The following is a 14,627-nucleotide window of genomic DNA, read 5'->3' on the forward strand; positions in this document are numbered from 1 at the left end:
AGCAGCTCCCCGACATGGACCTCAGCAGACAGTTGGAGGAAGCAGAGCAGAAAAACCTGAAAGCATTCCGAATTATGCAGTAAAATTGTCAAAGAAACTGTTGCGGGCACACATTGTTTTACACTTGTTAAATCATTGTCATTCTTCAGATGCTGATTTGGCTTAGTTCCCGTTTTTTCTTAGCTCTTTATGTGGGTTCCGATTACAATCTGTAGGCCTCGTCGTTATGGGTGCATTTATACGCAATTAGAGCCACTGTTTTCTTTGTTTATATTTATCCTCAGTAAATGTTTCTATAGTGCATAATATAATATATGTAAATACAACTTCTGTTGAGCGTTGTTTCAGAACTCGCTTAATTATTGGCACATTTTTCAGAATTTTGAACGAACAAACCAAAGGTGCAGCTCTGGGACTGGGACTGGGACTGGGACTAACTAACATAACTTACACAAGCAGCATACTAGAGCGTTGCAATGTGGCAAACTGTGAGGCCAAATCAAAACTAAATCTAACAATGTTAATGCTGATAAACTCTAGACTATAAATAAGGGCACAACTCTTAGGAGAAGTAGAAGTGTTTTAGAAGTAGCTTTCACACACTTATTGGCGTATTGTCCATTCACAAATAAATATACATTGAATATTTGTATGCTTGTGGGGTTGTAAAGTCCATTGGTAGTTACTTTTTTTGGTACACACTCTGCCCGACTGCCCCAGGGGGGTGGGATGCAAAATAAAACATTCTTATAGGTAGGTTATATAAAGCTATGTGGAGGCAGCGGCGGGATACGTTTCATCGTCGATGGAGGCTGTTGCTACTTGCATAGTCAACACTTGGGTGTGTTGGCCCCGCTGCTCACGCTGCTCGTCTCCAGGTGCTGCATGAGCAGCTGCTGGAGATCGGCGCGCAGGGCACGCTCCTCGTTGATTTGCAGCTTGATCTGGGACATGTCCTGCTGCATCTGGCGTATGGCGGTCCAGAGCTGTCGCAATGTCGGTGTCAGGTCCTCGTTCTCAAGGCCTGCTCGGTTGTGGGAGTTTTGGGTTGTTGTTTTTTTTTTTTTGTATTTCAGTTGGATAAAAGAATAAAGAACAAAATATGTTAGTGTGTTGTGTGATTGGTTGAGGATCGCATAATGGCATAGAAGTGGGGAGGCAGTGGATGGTCTATAATGTGTATGCATAAATCATAATTTGTAAGCTAACACAACGGAAATAAAGAGAGTGCTTAAGGGCCCCTACTTGGATCCTAGATCCCTACTAACTACAATACATTAAATTATACTAATTATATTATAAGCATAAATATTAATGAACAGCCACACACAGAGACAAACAAAAGGGCGCTTCGTCTTGTAAAGGAATTTATTCATTTTTCGTTTCATTTTTGTTTGATTTCAGCTCTCGCCTCTCGACTCGAATACAAATACAAACACGTATAAACGGATTAATAAATATTAGATTATAAGGTAGTTTCATTTGGTTAGACAACATTTTGCACAAAACACTTACAAATTACGGCCGGGGGGCTTCTCCCTCGTTCAATAATGCACAACAGTAGGTTACTTTGATTTAGTTGCTATGGCTAAGAGACTTTTAATCTGCCTCTGTGCACGTACTTTGATTCGATGTCTTGCTAGGCAGGCAACGAATATAAACACGAGAGTACTAGTACTAGTAATGACTTATAACTGGACAGCACTGGTCTACCCCCATTTTGGTTTAGTACGCACAGAACATAAATACGTTTACGAGTAAATGTTTACAGTTTACAAAGTTTATGCTATGGCAAAAAAATACACTTATAGAATCTATAGCAATATGTGTTCCCTACAAAGTGTAGCGGGTAAAGCCGAGGACGGAAATTGTAAAGCCCTTCTCTCGCAGCGGAACTAAACCGTATCGCATATAGCAGCCAGAAACCAGGAACCAGGAACCAACTGGAGCTGCTGGCAAGCCTCAAAGAGCTAGTCTCTAACTCGCTTAGTCTTGTCACGAAGGCAAACGGTAGGATGCTTATTACAGGACACAATATCAGCTATGCTAAACACACACACAAACTCTACTCGTAATTAAGTTTATAGACACAACAAGGCGGCGCTTAGGGCTTATGGCTAGGACTGGCAAATAATTTGTACAAACATTTTGGTCAAGTGTTGGGGAGCACGAAAATTGCTCTGGCATTGTACAAATTAGTTGTTACAATCTATGGTTAAGGCTTTTGGCATTGAAAGCGTTGCGCAGCCAGAAATCAACTAAAAATATAATGAAATATTCTTCATTCAAAGCAAAAGCTTGAGCAGCGGCTGGAGCAGCAGGCGGCAATGCGGGATGCGAATGCTGATGTTCTGATGCTGATGCTGATGCAGAGATGATTGATGAGGCATGCCCCGACCACACCCAGACAGACTCAAAGATGGTTGATCTTGCGCCATTGCTTCATCACAAAATTACCGCAACACCAGCTGCCCGACTGCCGCTTGGTACCGTCAGAGTTCAGCTCCAGGGACGCCGGACCCGCTCCATTGCGCAGCAGTGAGGCAGCACATCCGTGATCCTCGCGCTCCAAATCGCTGTCGTCCGACCTCTCGGCTCCAGCCAGCTGGGGCGTGCTCCGCTGGAGTGTGCTGGTGCGCAGTGCGCCGCCGCAGTTCATTAGATATCCAGCTCCATAGCCGGCATAGCGGTGGGATGTGGAGGTCTCGAAGGAACGGTTCAGCCGGCGGTCGTAGAGTCCGGGATGGGCAACGGTTCCATCTGGATTTGGCTTCACAATAGTTGTGGGCGATCTCTGATAGGTTTGCTGTGCAATCAGTTTAGGGGCGGGCTTGTTTTTCCTAGGCAACAAGGGCGAAGTGCATACGTTGTCGTAGCCAGAACCGAAGCCGCTCTTGAGGCGATTCAGGGACTTCCTGGTGGCCCGCTCCTCGGACAGCGCCCGCTGGTAGTCCTTGATCGAGGGCGATCCTCCTCCCGCTCCTGTGATGGAGTAGCGCTGCCCAGGGGCCGCATTCAGCGAGGACGACACCGAGCTGGAGTACAGATTGAAGTTGTTTGGACTGGCCTCGCGCCAAATGAAAGAGGAATTCAGGCTTCCTGCCGAGTGCTGTCGGTTTTGTTGCTGTTGCTGTTGCTGCTGCTGCTGCTGCTGCTGGTGATGCTGCTGCTGTTGTGCCTGGCTGAGGTAGGTGGCATTGGCTATGAAAGGCAGCTGAGGATTGGAGGTCGAGAAGGTCTTGCTCGTTTTCAGCTTGCCGCCGCGTATGGGCAGGCACGGAGTCCAAGGTTGCAAGACTACAGAGGCAGAGGCAGAGGCATTCAGTTCAAATCGGTTCGGTTTGGTTCGGTTCAGGAGTTGTTGGAAAGAGAGAGAGAAAAATGAAGATATTTGAAGAAAACGGAAAAACGAAATACCAACAGCGACAACAGGAAGGACGCAGAACCAAAACACCCAAACAAAAACTAAACACAAATGAAAAGAACCCAAAACGGGTGGAGCACAACGACAAGGGAGACAACAGCAAACATACATACAGGAAAGCATAAGTGGGAGATTGTGAGTTGATGAGGGATTGTGTATGGATGGACCGAACCAGGGGAGTGGACAGATACCAGAACCAGATACCAAGTGGGGGGGTATGAGAATAGAACAGAACAGAACGGAGGGAAATACTCTAGTTAGTGTGTGGAAAAGAATATTAAACCAAAACCCCTAGCAGTACGCATATACATACATAATGTGAGAGGCATAAAGTGACAATGCTGAATGGAGTGGTGGATGGTGCAATGATTTATTGGGCGGGCGGTCGTGGGTGTATCAATAAATTCAACTAAACTTTACACAGGTAAATGGGATAATAACAGAAACATAATATTTATTCAATGTGGGAATAAAACACAAACAATTCCAATTGCAAATACAAAAATATCAAGAGATTTGGTTCCTTTGCTCGCAGCTTAGCAGCAATTTCGCAGCTTCAAAACGAAACTTTAACGGCCAATTCTTTCAACTGAAAATTATAAATGATTAAACTCTCTTAAGGTTAAGGTTTGGTTAACAATTTTCAAGCTTAAAATTAAACTTTTCGCCTAAGCCTTAATACAATTTAAATTCTCTGCTCAATTTGGAAAAACTCTTCTTGGTTTAGTGAATAAATTCAGAGGTGATTAAAAAGCAAATTAAATTATGAAATTATAAACCAACAAAAATGAAAACTAAATGTACAGTGAGTGTGTGTGTGAGTGTACAGCTGTGTGTGTGTGTGAGTAAAATTAAGCAATTTTCTAATTATATTCAAAGTTGCCTTTTTGGTCAATTATTTGGGAAGTTCTTGGCACGACACGGAAATTTGTACAAGGCCTACAGCTAGCTGTGGCTGCTATATGAGGCACATGTTTGGCGGCCTGCGCCACTTACCCGAGTGTATGGTGTTCCTGGCATTGTTCTGGTAGGCGGCACAGTAGGCCTCGAAGACGCGCAGCACCAGGGCATCCTCCTCGTAGGTGGGCTGATTCTTACGACCGCTGCAGTAGCTGGCTAGGGCGTTGGAGGAACTACTGCTGCCGCCACCACCACCCCCACCGCCAGCACTGCCACTGCCACTTGCATTTAACAAACTGGGACGCAGCGGCGGCGTGGGACGCAAGCAGCTGATGGTCCAGTTAGCTGAGAATGCGCAGAATGGAAAACATTAGCGAAAAAGATTGATCAGGATGTGTGCTGCGCTCACCCTTTGTGCTTCCTTTCCTTGCGCTTGGCCCCCCCGTTGCTCCCGCTGCTGCTTGCAGTGCCGCCGGGCTGCCGTCCATGGCTGCCGCCGCTGGTGCCTGGGCTGCTGTCTTGCTGCTTGGTGTCTGGGCTGAACTTGATCTGTGGCCTGCCGCCCCCAGATGACTTGGTAGACTTGGTGGTTGTGGCGGATGCAGAAGATGTGGTGGAGGCTGAGTGTGCGTGTATTGGTTGTAGCTCAGGTGGTGGTTGAACGACTGGCTCCGTTTGTGTTGTGACATCGAGTTGGCGGCCGGAGAGCCCTGCAGACTGTTGCCCGACGGAACGGGCGGCACCTGCTGACGGCCGCCTGCCTGTGGAGGCAGCAGCAGCAGGCTGTGGCTCGATGGCGGCGACATCTGCAAGAAAAGAGAAATAACCCATGAATACTCAACAGTACAATAAACAGTATTTAGATCACTCTTGGCGGCTGCAAATTAACAAGAACAACGTACAGGCGGCAAGCAGTCCTGTGTGTGGCTGCAGCGAGCAAAGCGCAGCAAGCAAATCGAATCGAATGCGAATTTCTCATTTAGAATTTGTGGTTCTTTGTGGTGCTGAGCGTTAGATAAATGTTTTGTAATTCGTTTGGCTACAAAGATGACAACCTCAATGCAAAAACACAAGGCCAAAAAAGTAACAAAAGTTCTGCAGGAAACAGGAATGATTTTCTGGTATGATTAGTGGAGAGATTCTCCCTCTCGCTTCGGGCCATACACACGGGTTAGTCATGGAATGTCATGGATTGATGAGGAAGCATTTGTGTGGATGCGATCGTTTCGTTTTGGACGTGCTGCTTTTTTCCAAATGGTTTTTGAATATGGGTGGACATGAGAGAGCAAAACGAATTTACAAAACAATCAAACGGAACACGTGCACAAACGCCCACCGACCAGGCCACACGAAGCTCCATCTCTGAGTGAGACGAACCTCCGTGCCACCTGGCAGGCAACACATTTCGGTTTGCTTGCCTTCTTCGCCCGCGAAAGAGACGCGCGCCGCACAAATGGGACAGTCGAGCGAGGAGGAGTAGGCTGGCTCGCTGGCATATGCCCCGCGTGCGGCGGACAGGCGGGTCGACGCCTCATCCTCGCTGCACAGCGGACAGCCAGAGGAGGCCGAGGCTGTGGTGGTGGTGGTGTTCGTAGTGCTGGTGGTGCTCCCATTGTAGTAGTCCACGCAGTTCTGGCACACTGAGCAGTACAGGGCGCCCTCGCTGTACCCGCTGGCACCCAGCGAGCAGAAGCAGCTGGAGCACACTGATCCCGAGTCCTTGGAGTCCTTGGAGCTGTCATGCACCGACGGCAGACTCTTGTTGTACGCATGGGCTATGCCCCGCACCACTTCCGGCGGCAGACGCTCCTTCTTCCACCAGTGCGCGTACATCCCAGAGCGAAAGGTGGCGCGTGGTGCGGTGTCCAGCTCCCCCACAGAGCTGGAGCTGACCAGAGGATCGGTTGCCGAAGTGGTGTGCGTCTCGTCCATGCTGGCGCTGCAGGGCAGATAAATGCTCCTGGCATTCACTTGAATCTGCGTTGTGCTGACAATGGAAGCCTCTTCTTGGGTTGCCTTTTGGTTCGTGGGTGTCGTTGGTTCTTCTGCCAGCTCCTCGCCTGGCTCCGCCTCCTCCTGCGTTGCCTCTGGCGTCAGAAACTTATCACGGAACATGCCACACACATCAAAGCGCTCGCCGGACTTGCCGCTGTCATCGAGCACATCCTGGCCTGTGGCACACATTGGAAAATAGGACTCTGGATTGGGCGGATCTGGCGAGGCTATGGTGCAGCTGCCAGCCATGCCGCTGTCACTGGAGCGCGGACTGGGGCACTGGGAGCTCTCGCAACAGCGACACTTCGAGTGCAAGTGGAGATCTGCATCGCGACGTGGCGGATTCGGCGGCGGTGGTCGGTTCGACATCTGCAGAAACTGATAGCTAATGCAGCGCCTAATCGAGTCCCTGCTGTGCTCTGTGGCGGCTTCACGCTTCTTGGAGGCGGTATCAATGCACAGTTCGGTCGTTGAGCTGCTCCGCGCCGCCTGGCTGGATTCTCTTTGAGGTTTGGCAGACGCGGGACTGTCGCTCTTGTGGGAGACCCGCTTATCCGAGTTTAGATTGTGACTCTGGAAGGGTAAACTTTCGCGCTGCAACTGCAGCGGATTCTCGAGGGTGGCCAGCGCCTCGTCATAGTTGTACAGCAACTCCGCTTGCATTTTGTCAGGTGCAGTGAGACAGGCAGCGGGTAGATCCAGCGAGCTGGAGTGCACGCCATCCTCTGGCTCCGCCTCAACACTTTGGTTCTGCATCTCCTGCCGATCCTTCCACGTGGGCACATAGACCTCTGTGTTCTTCGACAGATTGAAGCGGTTGCCCACGAAAATGCTTGGCATGCTGTGCCGTTCCGTTGGCGAGGCAGGCAGGGGAGCGGTTGCCTCCTGTTCGCGCTGCACCTGGCTGAGGCTGAGATCATCGGGCATGCTGGCCAGGTTCTCGCACGCAGTGAAGGCGCCGCCCAGTCGGGCTGCATACATGGAACTGGCATCGGAGCTCTGCTGTTGTAGGGTGAAAGACTTATTTGGCTGCTCCTCCGCGACACAACTTGTGATGCTGCCGCCAGCACCCAGCTCCAGAGTGGCCGTGGAAGTGTGTACGCTGGAATTCCGATTCAATGACTTGCGAGCGAGTGCCCGCAGAGCCCTGGAACCAATGATGAGCGACTCCTTTTTCAGCTCATTCTGTGCCAGAACCTCCTGGTCATCAATCGAGTCCAGCTTGATGAGATTAATGGACGAACAGTGTCTCCTGGGCAGCCCATGGTCCACAAAGGTGCCAGTGGAGTTGCAGAGGGAGTCGTTCCTCTTGTTCTGATAAAACTGAACGTATTCAAACGGATCCGAGTCGCAAGAATGAAGATACTCATCATCGAAGTCATCCTCATAGCTCTCCGAGTCTGTGGGCAACTCAATGGCATCCTGCCGCTCCAGTTCCGACTGCCCAGACTCGCCGTTTTCATTGAGATCCTTGAGCTTGGCAGCCGCCTTGTGGCAGCGCTTCTTGCGCAGCGCAATGCGCATGAGATCGATGCTCTGGCGAGCCTGTGGATACAGCAGCATCTTGACAATCGCACTCCTCAGTCCTCCGGCCCTAACCAGCCGGGCAAAGTGCGCACTGAGATTCGCATAGGGCGCCGTGGGTGGATAGTTGCTGGGCGGCAGCGTCGTGCGCGCTGCTCGGGCATTACCCTCACTGGGCGTGCTGGCGTAGTATGCGCAGAGCGAGAATCGCGTGCAGTAGCCGCGCGAGTCCAAGTGCTGACTGAGCTGCTCAGTGGCCCAAGATTATGATACGAAATAAAGAGATAATCAAGATCATTGTTCGGTTATAACTCATCACTTACATGCGCCGCATTCAGCTGTCCCATCGAGGAGTTGCTCAGGTTGCTCAGCTGCCGCTTGATGCCCATCGGCAGACTGGGATTGTTGGCATTCAGCAGCTCCACCCACTTGTTAGCCTCGTTGGGTCCCTGGCAGACGGCCACAATGCGATCAATCAGTGGGCTGCTGATCTCAAAGGCATTCTTAATGGCATCCGTGTCCTCCAGCCGGTGCACAATTATGCCAGTGAGCGGCAGTTTGCCCTGCGAGCAAGAAAGATTAAGAGAAAGTTCGCTGAAACCGAAAGCCAACTGCAATCCCAACCTCATAGATAAAAGCGCTCATGCGCTGACTGACACTCAGGATGAGCAGCGTTTGGGGGAACAGCACAAAGTAGCGATCCCGATGGTCAGCGCCCACAGCCACGCTGCCCATGTGTATGATGTCCCCGAGGGTGCTCAGCTCCTGGCCCTGCCAGCCGCGCACTGGCCCTGTCAGCACCTGCAGCTCCAGCTCCTTCTGGCGACGCGTGGCCGAGCAGGTGGCCGCAATGTCCTTGTACACGGCCACGCTGCGCTGAGTGTCGCCACGGTCGGGGTGGCTGCTCTCCATGTGCCGCTCCAGCTCCTGCAGCATGGCCGAGTACTTGTCCAGCCGCCGGAAGGGCTTCGAAAGGCCCGTGGTGAGCACGAGCAGGCCTGGAGTGGCCGCTCCCTGCCGTTCCATGTACTTCTCCAGCTCATCCCTGGAGAACCAAAGAAGATTTTAATATTTATCCCTATGCAGTTGGGAGTTGCACTCACTTGTACTTGTCCAATATGACTATGGCTTTGGGATGGGCTGCACAGTAGGCCTGATGGACCTTCTTCATGAGTGGGGCGCTGGTGAGGAAGAGCTTGCCCACGCGATCGTTGCACTCCTCGATCTGTATGAGCAGCTCCTCGTGTGTCCTCACAATCTCCACAAAGTTGCACATCAGCTGGGCATACTCGTCCTGGTTGAGACTGAAAAGATTAAGGATAAAGTATAAATAATTGCTTCCCTTTCAGTGGAAATCTGCCACCTACATTTGCGTCTGTTGCATGGGCTCTAGGAAGTTCTCGAGCAGACCCTGCAGTTCCGCCACATGGGCACGCTCCGAGTCGAGCAGGTCCTTCAGCACCACCGAGCGATACTCCTGTATCTCCTCCGGCGGACGTATGGTCTCGGCGAGCGGCAGCTGCGCCTTGCACTCGTTCACATAGTTGCTGGGAAACCAGCCAGTCTTGTCGTTCAGTGTGCCCTCCCACCAGCCGCCATCCTCGCGCTGTGTGACTGTGATGACGTCGCCCTTCTTGAAGCACAGCTCATCGTTGTTGCTGCCCATGAAGGAGTACTCGGCCTGCACTATCAGTGGATGCTCCATCTTCAAGCTTGCTCTGGGTCTGCACTCTGGGATTGCTTAAACTGAAACGAGGGGAAAAAACAAAAGGAGCATTTTCAGTTTCGGTTTAGTTGCTGAACTTGAAAAATCAACAAAAAATCAAGCAAGCAATTTGTTCAATGAAATTCCCCATCCATTGACCATCTGTGAGCACAAAGACGTATCTATATAAGTGTCCACATGTGTGTGTTGTCTGTCCACTAACTTTCTGCCGGCACCTACGCAGCATTGCAATTTGCTCTCATGCTCTCATCATCTTTTCGGATCGTTGGACATTCCATTGGTTTCTGCCGCTATCTAAACATTGAAAAACATTTCATAAACATCTGTTGCGCTCGTCGTTAAAGGCGTGCGCAAGTCTCTTGACATTTTTCGGTCTGGCATGCTGCAAGTGTCTGGAAAACTCGTGCGCGGTACACGACGGCCAAGGTCAGAGCCGCAGCCAGCAGCCAGCAACCATTGGAAAAATGGACAAAAAAAATGTGTAAAATCACTCACAGATTACGAAATCAGAACAGTTTTTTAAGGCCAATTAAAACAGTGTGAAGAACTGAGAGCGGCAAACAAACGAATATAAATCATAAGAAACGACCGTGTCGTGTACTCAAAATGTTTACGAGCCCATTCTTTATGGGCTGTTCGAACATTACTTTAAGAGATCAGCATGCGAATTCGGACAAGCAGAATACATTCTAAATCGAAGAATTTTTATGGTTATCGTAAAACTTAAATGTCAGACGATTCACCGCGAGGGGAAGTGGATTCGCAGGAGCAAAACAATAATGCAGATCTTTTAGTTTAGAAATAATCAAAAGTTTTACTTAGCGTAAAAAGATTGCAATTTAGTCTACAATTCACAGTTAACGTGCACTCACACTCGGCAGCAGCACAAGCGCTGTACCGTTATTTCGTGCTTTATCCTCCCCTTTTTCGCTCGCTCTCAGAAAGCAGCAACAACTAAGCTGCTCTTACGCTCTCACGCTCTCGATCTCTCGCGCTCATTCCAAGCTGCGTTTGCATTTAGGGCACGGGAATACCCCTCTCTTCTGTCCTTTCAGTCCCTCTTTTGAGCACTAACGTTTTCTAGTACAGCTAGGCAGCATATAAACTGTACATTTAAGTATTCAATGTTATGAATTTGGTATGTATTTCGCAACAGCTGGTAAAAAAGTGTACTAGCTTAACAAAATGCAAGTCGTTATCTGAGCTCTGTTACTTGCTGATAAATAATACACACATAAATTCAACACATTTAGAGGCGACTCAATAAATAAACAATAATGTATAATGTACCTATCTTGAAAATCTAGAGGTTTCTGAGCAAGGAATAGATACTACATTATTACTATCTCTATGTATACTTTCCATACATTTACATACATAGATACATTAATCACATTCTTGTTTTTTATGGCTGCAATCAGTAAACGCAAAAATATGAAAAACATGTTTCTATTTTGCCCAAAATGCTATTTTTTGCCGACGAACAAACATATATATATATATAAATCTTGACGACTTGACTCGACTCGACTCCCTCCCATATGGCAAATGGGAATGGCTATATTGAGATATTGCAAGATATCTGAGGCTGTGTACATACATACGTTCTCCGAGACTTTTGAAACAGTTGACCAAGAGACAAGTTCCATTACAGTTTCCCGAGAGAGCCGAGGGCCTTCCTTTTGGCGAAAGTTGTCAAGATTAATCAGACGATTTTCCTCGGAATTCTGTCTGAGAATATTTCTATGAGGCAAGGTCACGTTTTGGTTGCACACACGCATGAAAATGCCGTCAGATTGTGGCTACACAACACTCTCGCACTCTTACGATTATACAGAATTTTTATAGAATATATACTTGTTCAACAATGAATTGATGTACGGAAAATTCGTCGTATTCCGCCGTTGCCGTTACCGTTGCACCGCACGCGTTCATTGCCTCAGCGAAACTGCCTGCTGCAGACCACGAAATACAGAAAAACTGGCGACAAATAGAAGCCGAATTTTCACGCTTTTCCCTCTCAGACATCACTCTCACTCTCTCTTTTCTCTGCCTCAGCTCTCCACTGAATGATCGCGAATGAAACACACATACAATATATCTATCTGTTCACGGGCGGATACAGCGCATTTTTTCTTGAAAAATCAACACAGATATGACAATATGGGGAACTTGGCCACAGCCTCCCAAATTTGAAAATTCCGAAATGGGGCTCACTCTATATCTTAATTTTGTTTCATTGAGAAATGTAGAACGTCGTTCCCCGTCGGGCTGCTTCTGCTTTGTTTTCTGTTTTTAAAAAACCCATTAAAATATTTCGCGTAGGAATCATGGCATTTTTGCTGGATGTGATGTTTCTCTATGTTTATGTGTTCAGTAATCGATTGAGAGCGTGTGCATGTACAAAAGACATACGGAAGAATTCACCTGTTCCGTTCAGTTGGGAAGATGCATGACTCGTCGTGGGTTGTGACTCTTCACTGAACTTCAACCCACAGAACCTGTCTATCGGATCGGGCCATGCAACTTCCCCTGATGACAGCCCTGAAACTGCTCAAGTCCCTGGCCGACACTAATCAAATTTCCGTAGGTGCTAGCCGTGGCTGTGGCTGCTTCGTCCCCTAATGAAGCAAGCGAGGACGCATCACATAATGTGACAGGAAGCATGAGGGAGGCGAGAGCCACAAGCAGCCCAAGCTGCAAACTGCACAACATTTTAATTAATTCATTAAACCTGCACATGGCGCCGCCGCAGCAATGTCAAAGCTCAGATACGAGTATGTGTGTGTGCGTTGTGCCCACGCTCTCTAAATATAATACCTACAACATGATGGACTCTTTCGGATATTAACGATCTGTCACCGAAGGCAGAAATCAAATGCATATGTAGCTGTGTATGCTTGGATGTTGTCGGAGCGGCTTCCGGAAATGCGCAATTCGACGAGGAATCATTGCGAGAGCAGAGGGAATACCTATGAGATCTCACGATGTGTATTTTTGTGTTGTGCCACTAAGAGCGTAAACAATGCCGAAAGCAGATTTGTTATTCTTTTTGTTTTTTGTTTTTCTTTTCTTTGTTTGTTCTCGCGCAAAATCAAAGAAATGAAAACAAAGTCAGCCAAAGACAAACCAAATTTATGCAGTTCTACAGCCGGCACGGCTAGTCCATCCCATACCATCAATCCATCCATTCATCCACTCTGCGTATCCGCCTCTCGAATCCCCTTCAATGTGTCAATACTGAGATTTACAACAGGCCTGAGGGGCCGCCACTTGAGATGCATTTTCCCCGCATTGGTTGGAATGTGCACCACAGACACGAGTACAATATATAGACATAATATAATTTGATTGCTCCGCCGTATTTATAGATATCTTCAGTTCGAGTTGCCGTTGCCGTTGCCAGTGGGTGGATTCGGTTCTCGAAAGAGGTGCGTGGGCGAGGAAGTTCATAATTTGAATTGATCAGACTTTGAAGTTCTCTCTTTCAGAGTTTTGAGTATCTTATTGCCAATGCCGTGGGGAAAATGAGGTCAACAGCAACCGGAACCATTGAGCAGAGAGGTTTGCTGCTATTTACAAATGAAAATCAAGCGCATGACTTTTGGTTCAAATAAAAACTTAAATAGTTCACGAAACGCTTTCATTAGAGCGCAAAACTAACAATAATAGGGCTGAATGTGAAGCTGAATGATAGTTTTGACTGTTTGATACCCTATATTTAAGCTCTTATTTTCTTTGAGCTTGTTCTAAAAACCATTCTAAGGTGCCTGATACACGGTAGAGGACAGAATTTGCACTTGCTTGAGTTTCGCCTTTGACAGAATTTTATTTTGGCAACCGTTCAAAATTTCGTTCGTATTGGAATGGTTCTCTCTGGTTAGGGGTTTCTCTCCCTATTCGCCTTCGTCTTGCTCCTCCTAGACTTGCCGTGCAGAGGAAGAGTGGCACCGGAGGAAGATAAATACAGACAAAAATACATACATATGTATGTGTGTACATATAGCCATGCAGGGATACCAGGCAGGGGCACAAGCAAACAAGCACTTTTCTACCTCCGCTCTCCCACTTAGGCGGCACGGAGACACGGTTTCATCGGAGCGGCGACCCTTGCTATTGACCCAATGGATTATGCAGCATAAATGGCGGGACACTTCAACCTCAGCGACCTGCAGCCTCTACGAGACGGCGCACTGTGCCCTGAGCCGGCAGTAAATTACACTGGCACTCTTCCCCGAAAGAGCCACTAGATTGTTGCTTTAGTTGCGTGCAGCACCGCTGACGCATCAATGGAGGGATGGGGCTTGCAAGTGGGGTTTGGTTCGGATGATGCCACTGAACTCTGACTGCGGCATAGTCGTAGGAAAAAAGTCGTCAGGCCAAACTGTCTGGCCCTCTGCATCGGACTCACCTTCAACTTTGCTTATTTGTAACAATCATTTGTTGCGTTTGTTGTTGCTGTTTCTGGTTTCGTTTTGCTTGTCGTTTCGCAGCAAAAATAGAGAATGAGTAATGGGGGGCCTTCGGCTTCTCCCACCTTTCTACCACTTTTGTCACTTTACGCTGGCCCCAGCGTGCTTTTAATTATATACACAATTAGTAATATACTAAATAAAACACACTCTTCGCACTGCATTCAGGTATTAGGACAGAAGCTTCCGATTTTCTATTTAAAAGAAAACACAACAAACACAAGAGTTCGATGTTCGTGTGTATGATACGCGCTGATAACGTTCACACATTTGTGGTCGATTTAATAACGTCTACATTATCACTTTCAACTTAATTTTGTACTTTTCTAAGCATCATTTTACAAATACATTTTTCGTCATATTTATTAGGGCTGCACAGCAGTGTAACCGCGGAACTATCGATACAATATACCGTCAGACCCTCAAAAATATACCACAAAGTTGCAGTCAATATATCGTTTGCATGATACATCAGGATCATCGCAGGGATGATCGGATTTTTATGGCAACTAGGTTGCGCATTGATCAGGTACTCGTGGTACTCGTTTTTATTTCAATAAATATGTTTTGTCATTTTGAAAATGAA

The 14,627-nt window shown here is 47.9% G+C and overlaps 1 protein-coding gene across 4 annotated transcripts; it reads right to left on the bottom strand.

Annotated features, from left to right (window-relative positions):
• Positions 1–339: 339 nt before the first annotated feature.
• On the bottom strand, positions 340–14,428 carry LOC117584378 (rho guanine nucleotide exchange factor 7). 4 transcript variants are annotated; one of them, XM_034273224.1, is made up of 9 exons: positions 13,981–14,421; positions 9,211–9,589; positions 8,947–9,147; positions 8,468–8,888; positions 8,167–8,406; positions 4,734–5,130; positions 4,421–4,669; positions 2,458–3,297; positions 340–1,024 (listed from the first exon to the last, which is right to left on the bottom strand). In XM_034273224.1, the coding sequence occupies exons 2-9, from the start codon at positions 9,546–9,548 to the stop codon at positions 831–833; spliced, it is 2,880 nt and encodes a 959-aa protein (XP_034129115.1). In that variant the 5' UTR covers positions 9,549–9,589; positions 13,981–14,421; the 3' UTR covers positions 340–830. The 4 variants fall into 4 exon arrangements, with proteins under 4 accessions (XP_034129115.1, XP_034129116.1, XP_034129113.1 ...); XM_034273225.1 differs by lacking the exon at positions 2,458–3,297 and having other exon boundaries at positions 13,981–14,415; XM_034273222.1 differs by lacking the exons at positions 340–1,024; positions 2,458–3,297 and adding an exon at positions 5,743–8,089 and having other exon boundaries at positions 4,522–4,669; positions 13,981–14,428.
• Between the last annotated feature and the right edge of the window lie 199 nt (positions 14,429–14,627).

This window comes from Drosophila guanche, unplaced genomic scaffold, assembly GCF_900245975.1.
Source record: "Drosophila guanche unplaced genomic scaffold, DGUA_6, whole genome shotgun sequence".
Taxonomy (NCBI): Eukaryota; Metazoa; Arthropoda; class Insecta; order Diptera; family Drosophilidae; genus Drosophila; species Drosophila guanche.

Bases quoted from the DNA above. Each gene is read 5' to 3' on its own strand.
- LOC117584378 (XM_034273222.1), bottom strand. From the start codon at position 9,548: ATGGAGCATCCACTGATAGTGCAGGCCGAGTACTCCTTCATGGGCAGC. The intron at 8,889-8,946 runs GTGAGTGCAACT...TTGGTTCTCCAG, and splicing joins GTCATATTGGACAAGTACAA to GGATGAGCTGGAGAAGTACA. The intron at 8,407-8,467 runs GTTGGGATTGCA...TCTTGCTCGCAG, and splicing joins TGAGCGCTTTTATCTATGAG to GGCAAACTGCCGCTCACTGG.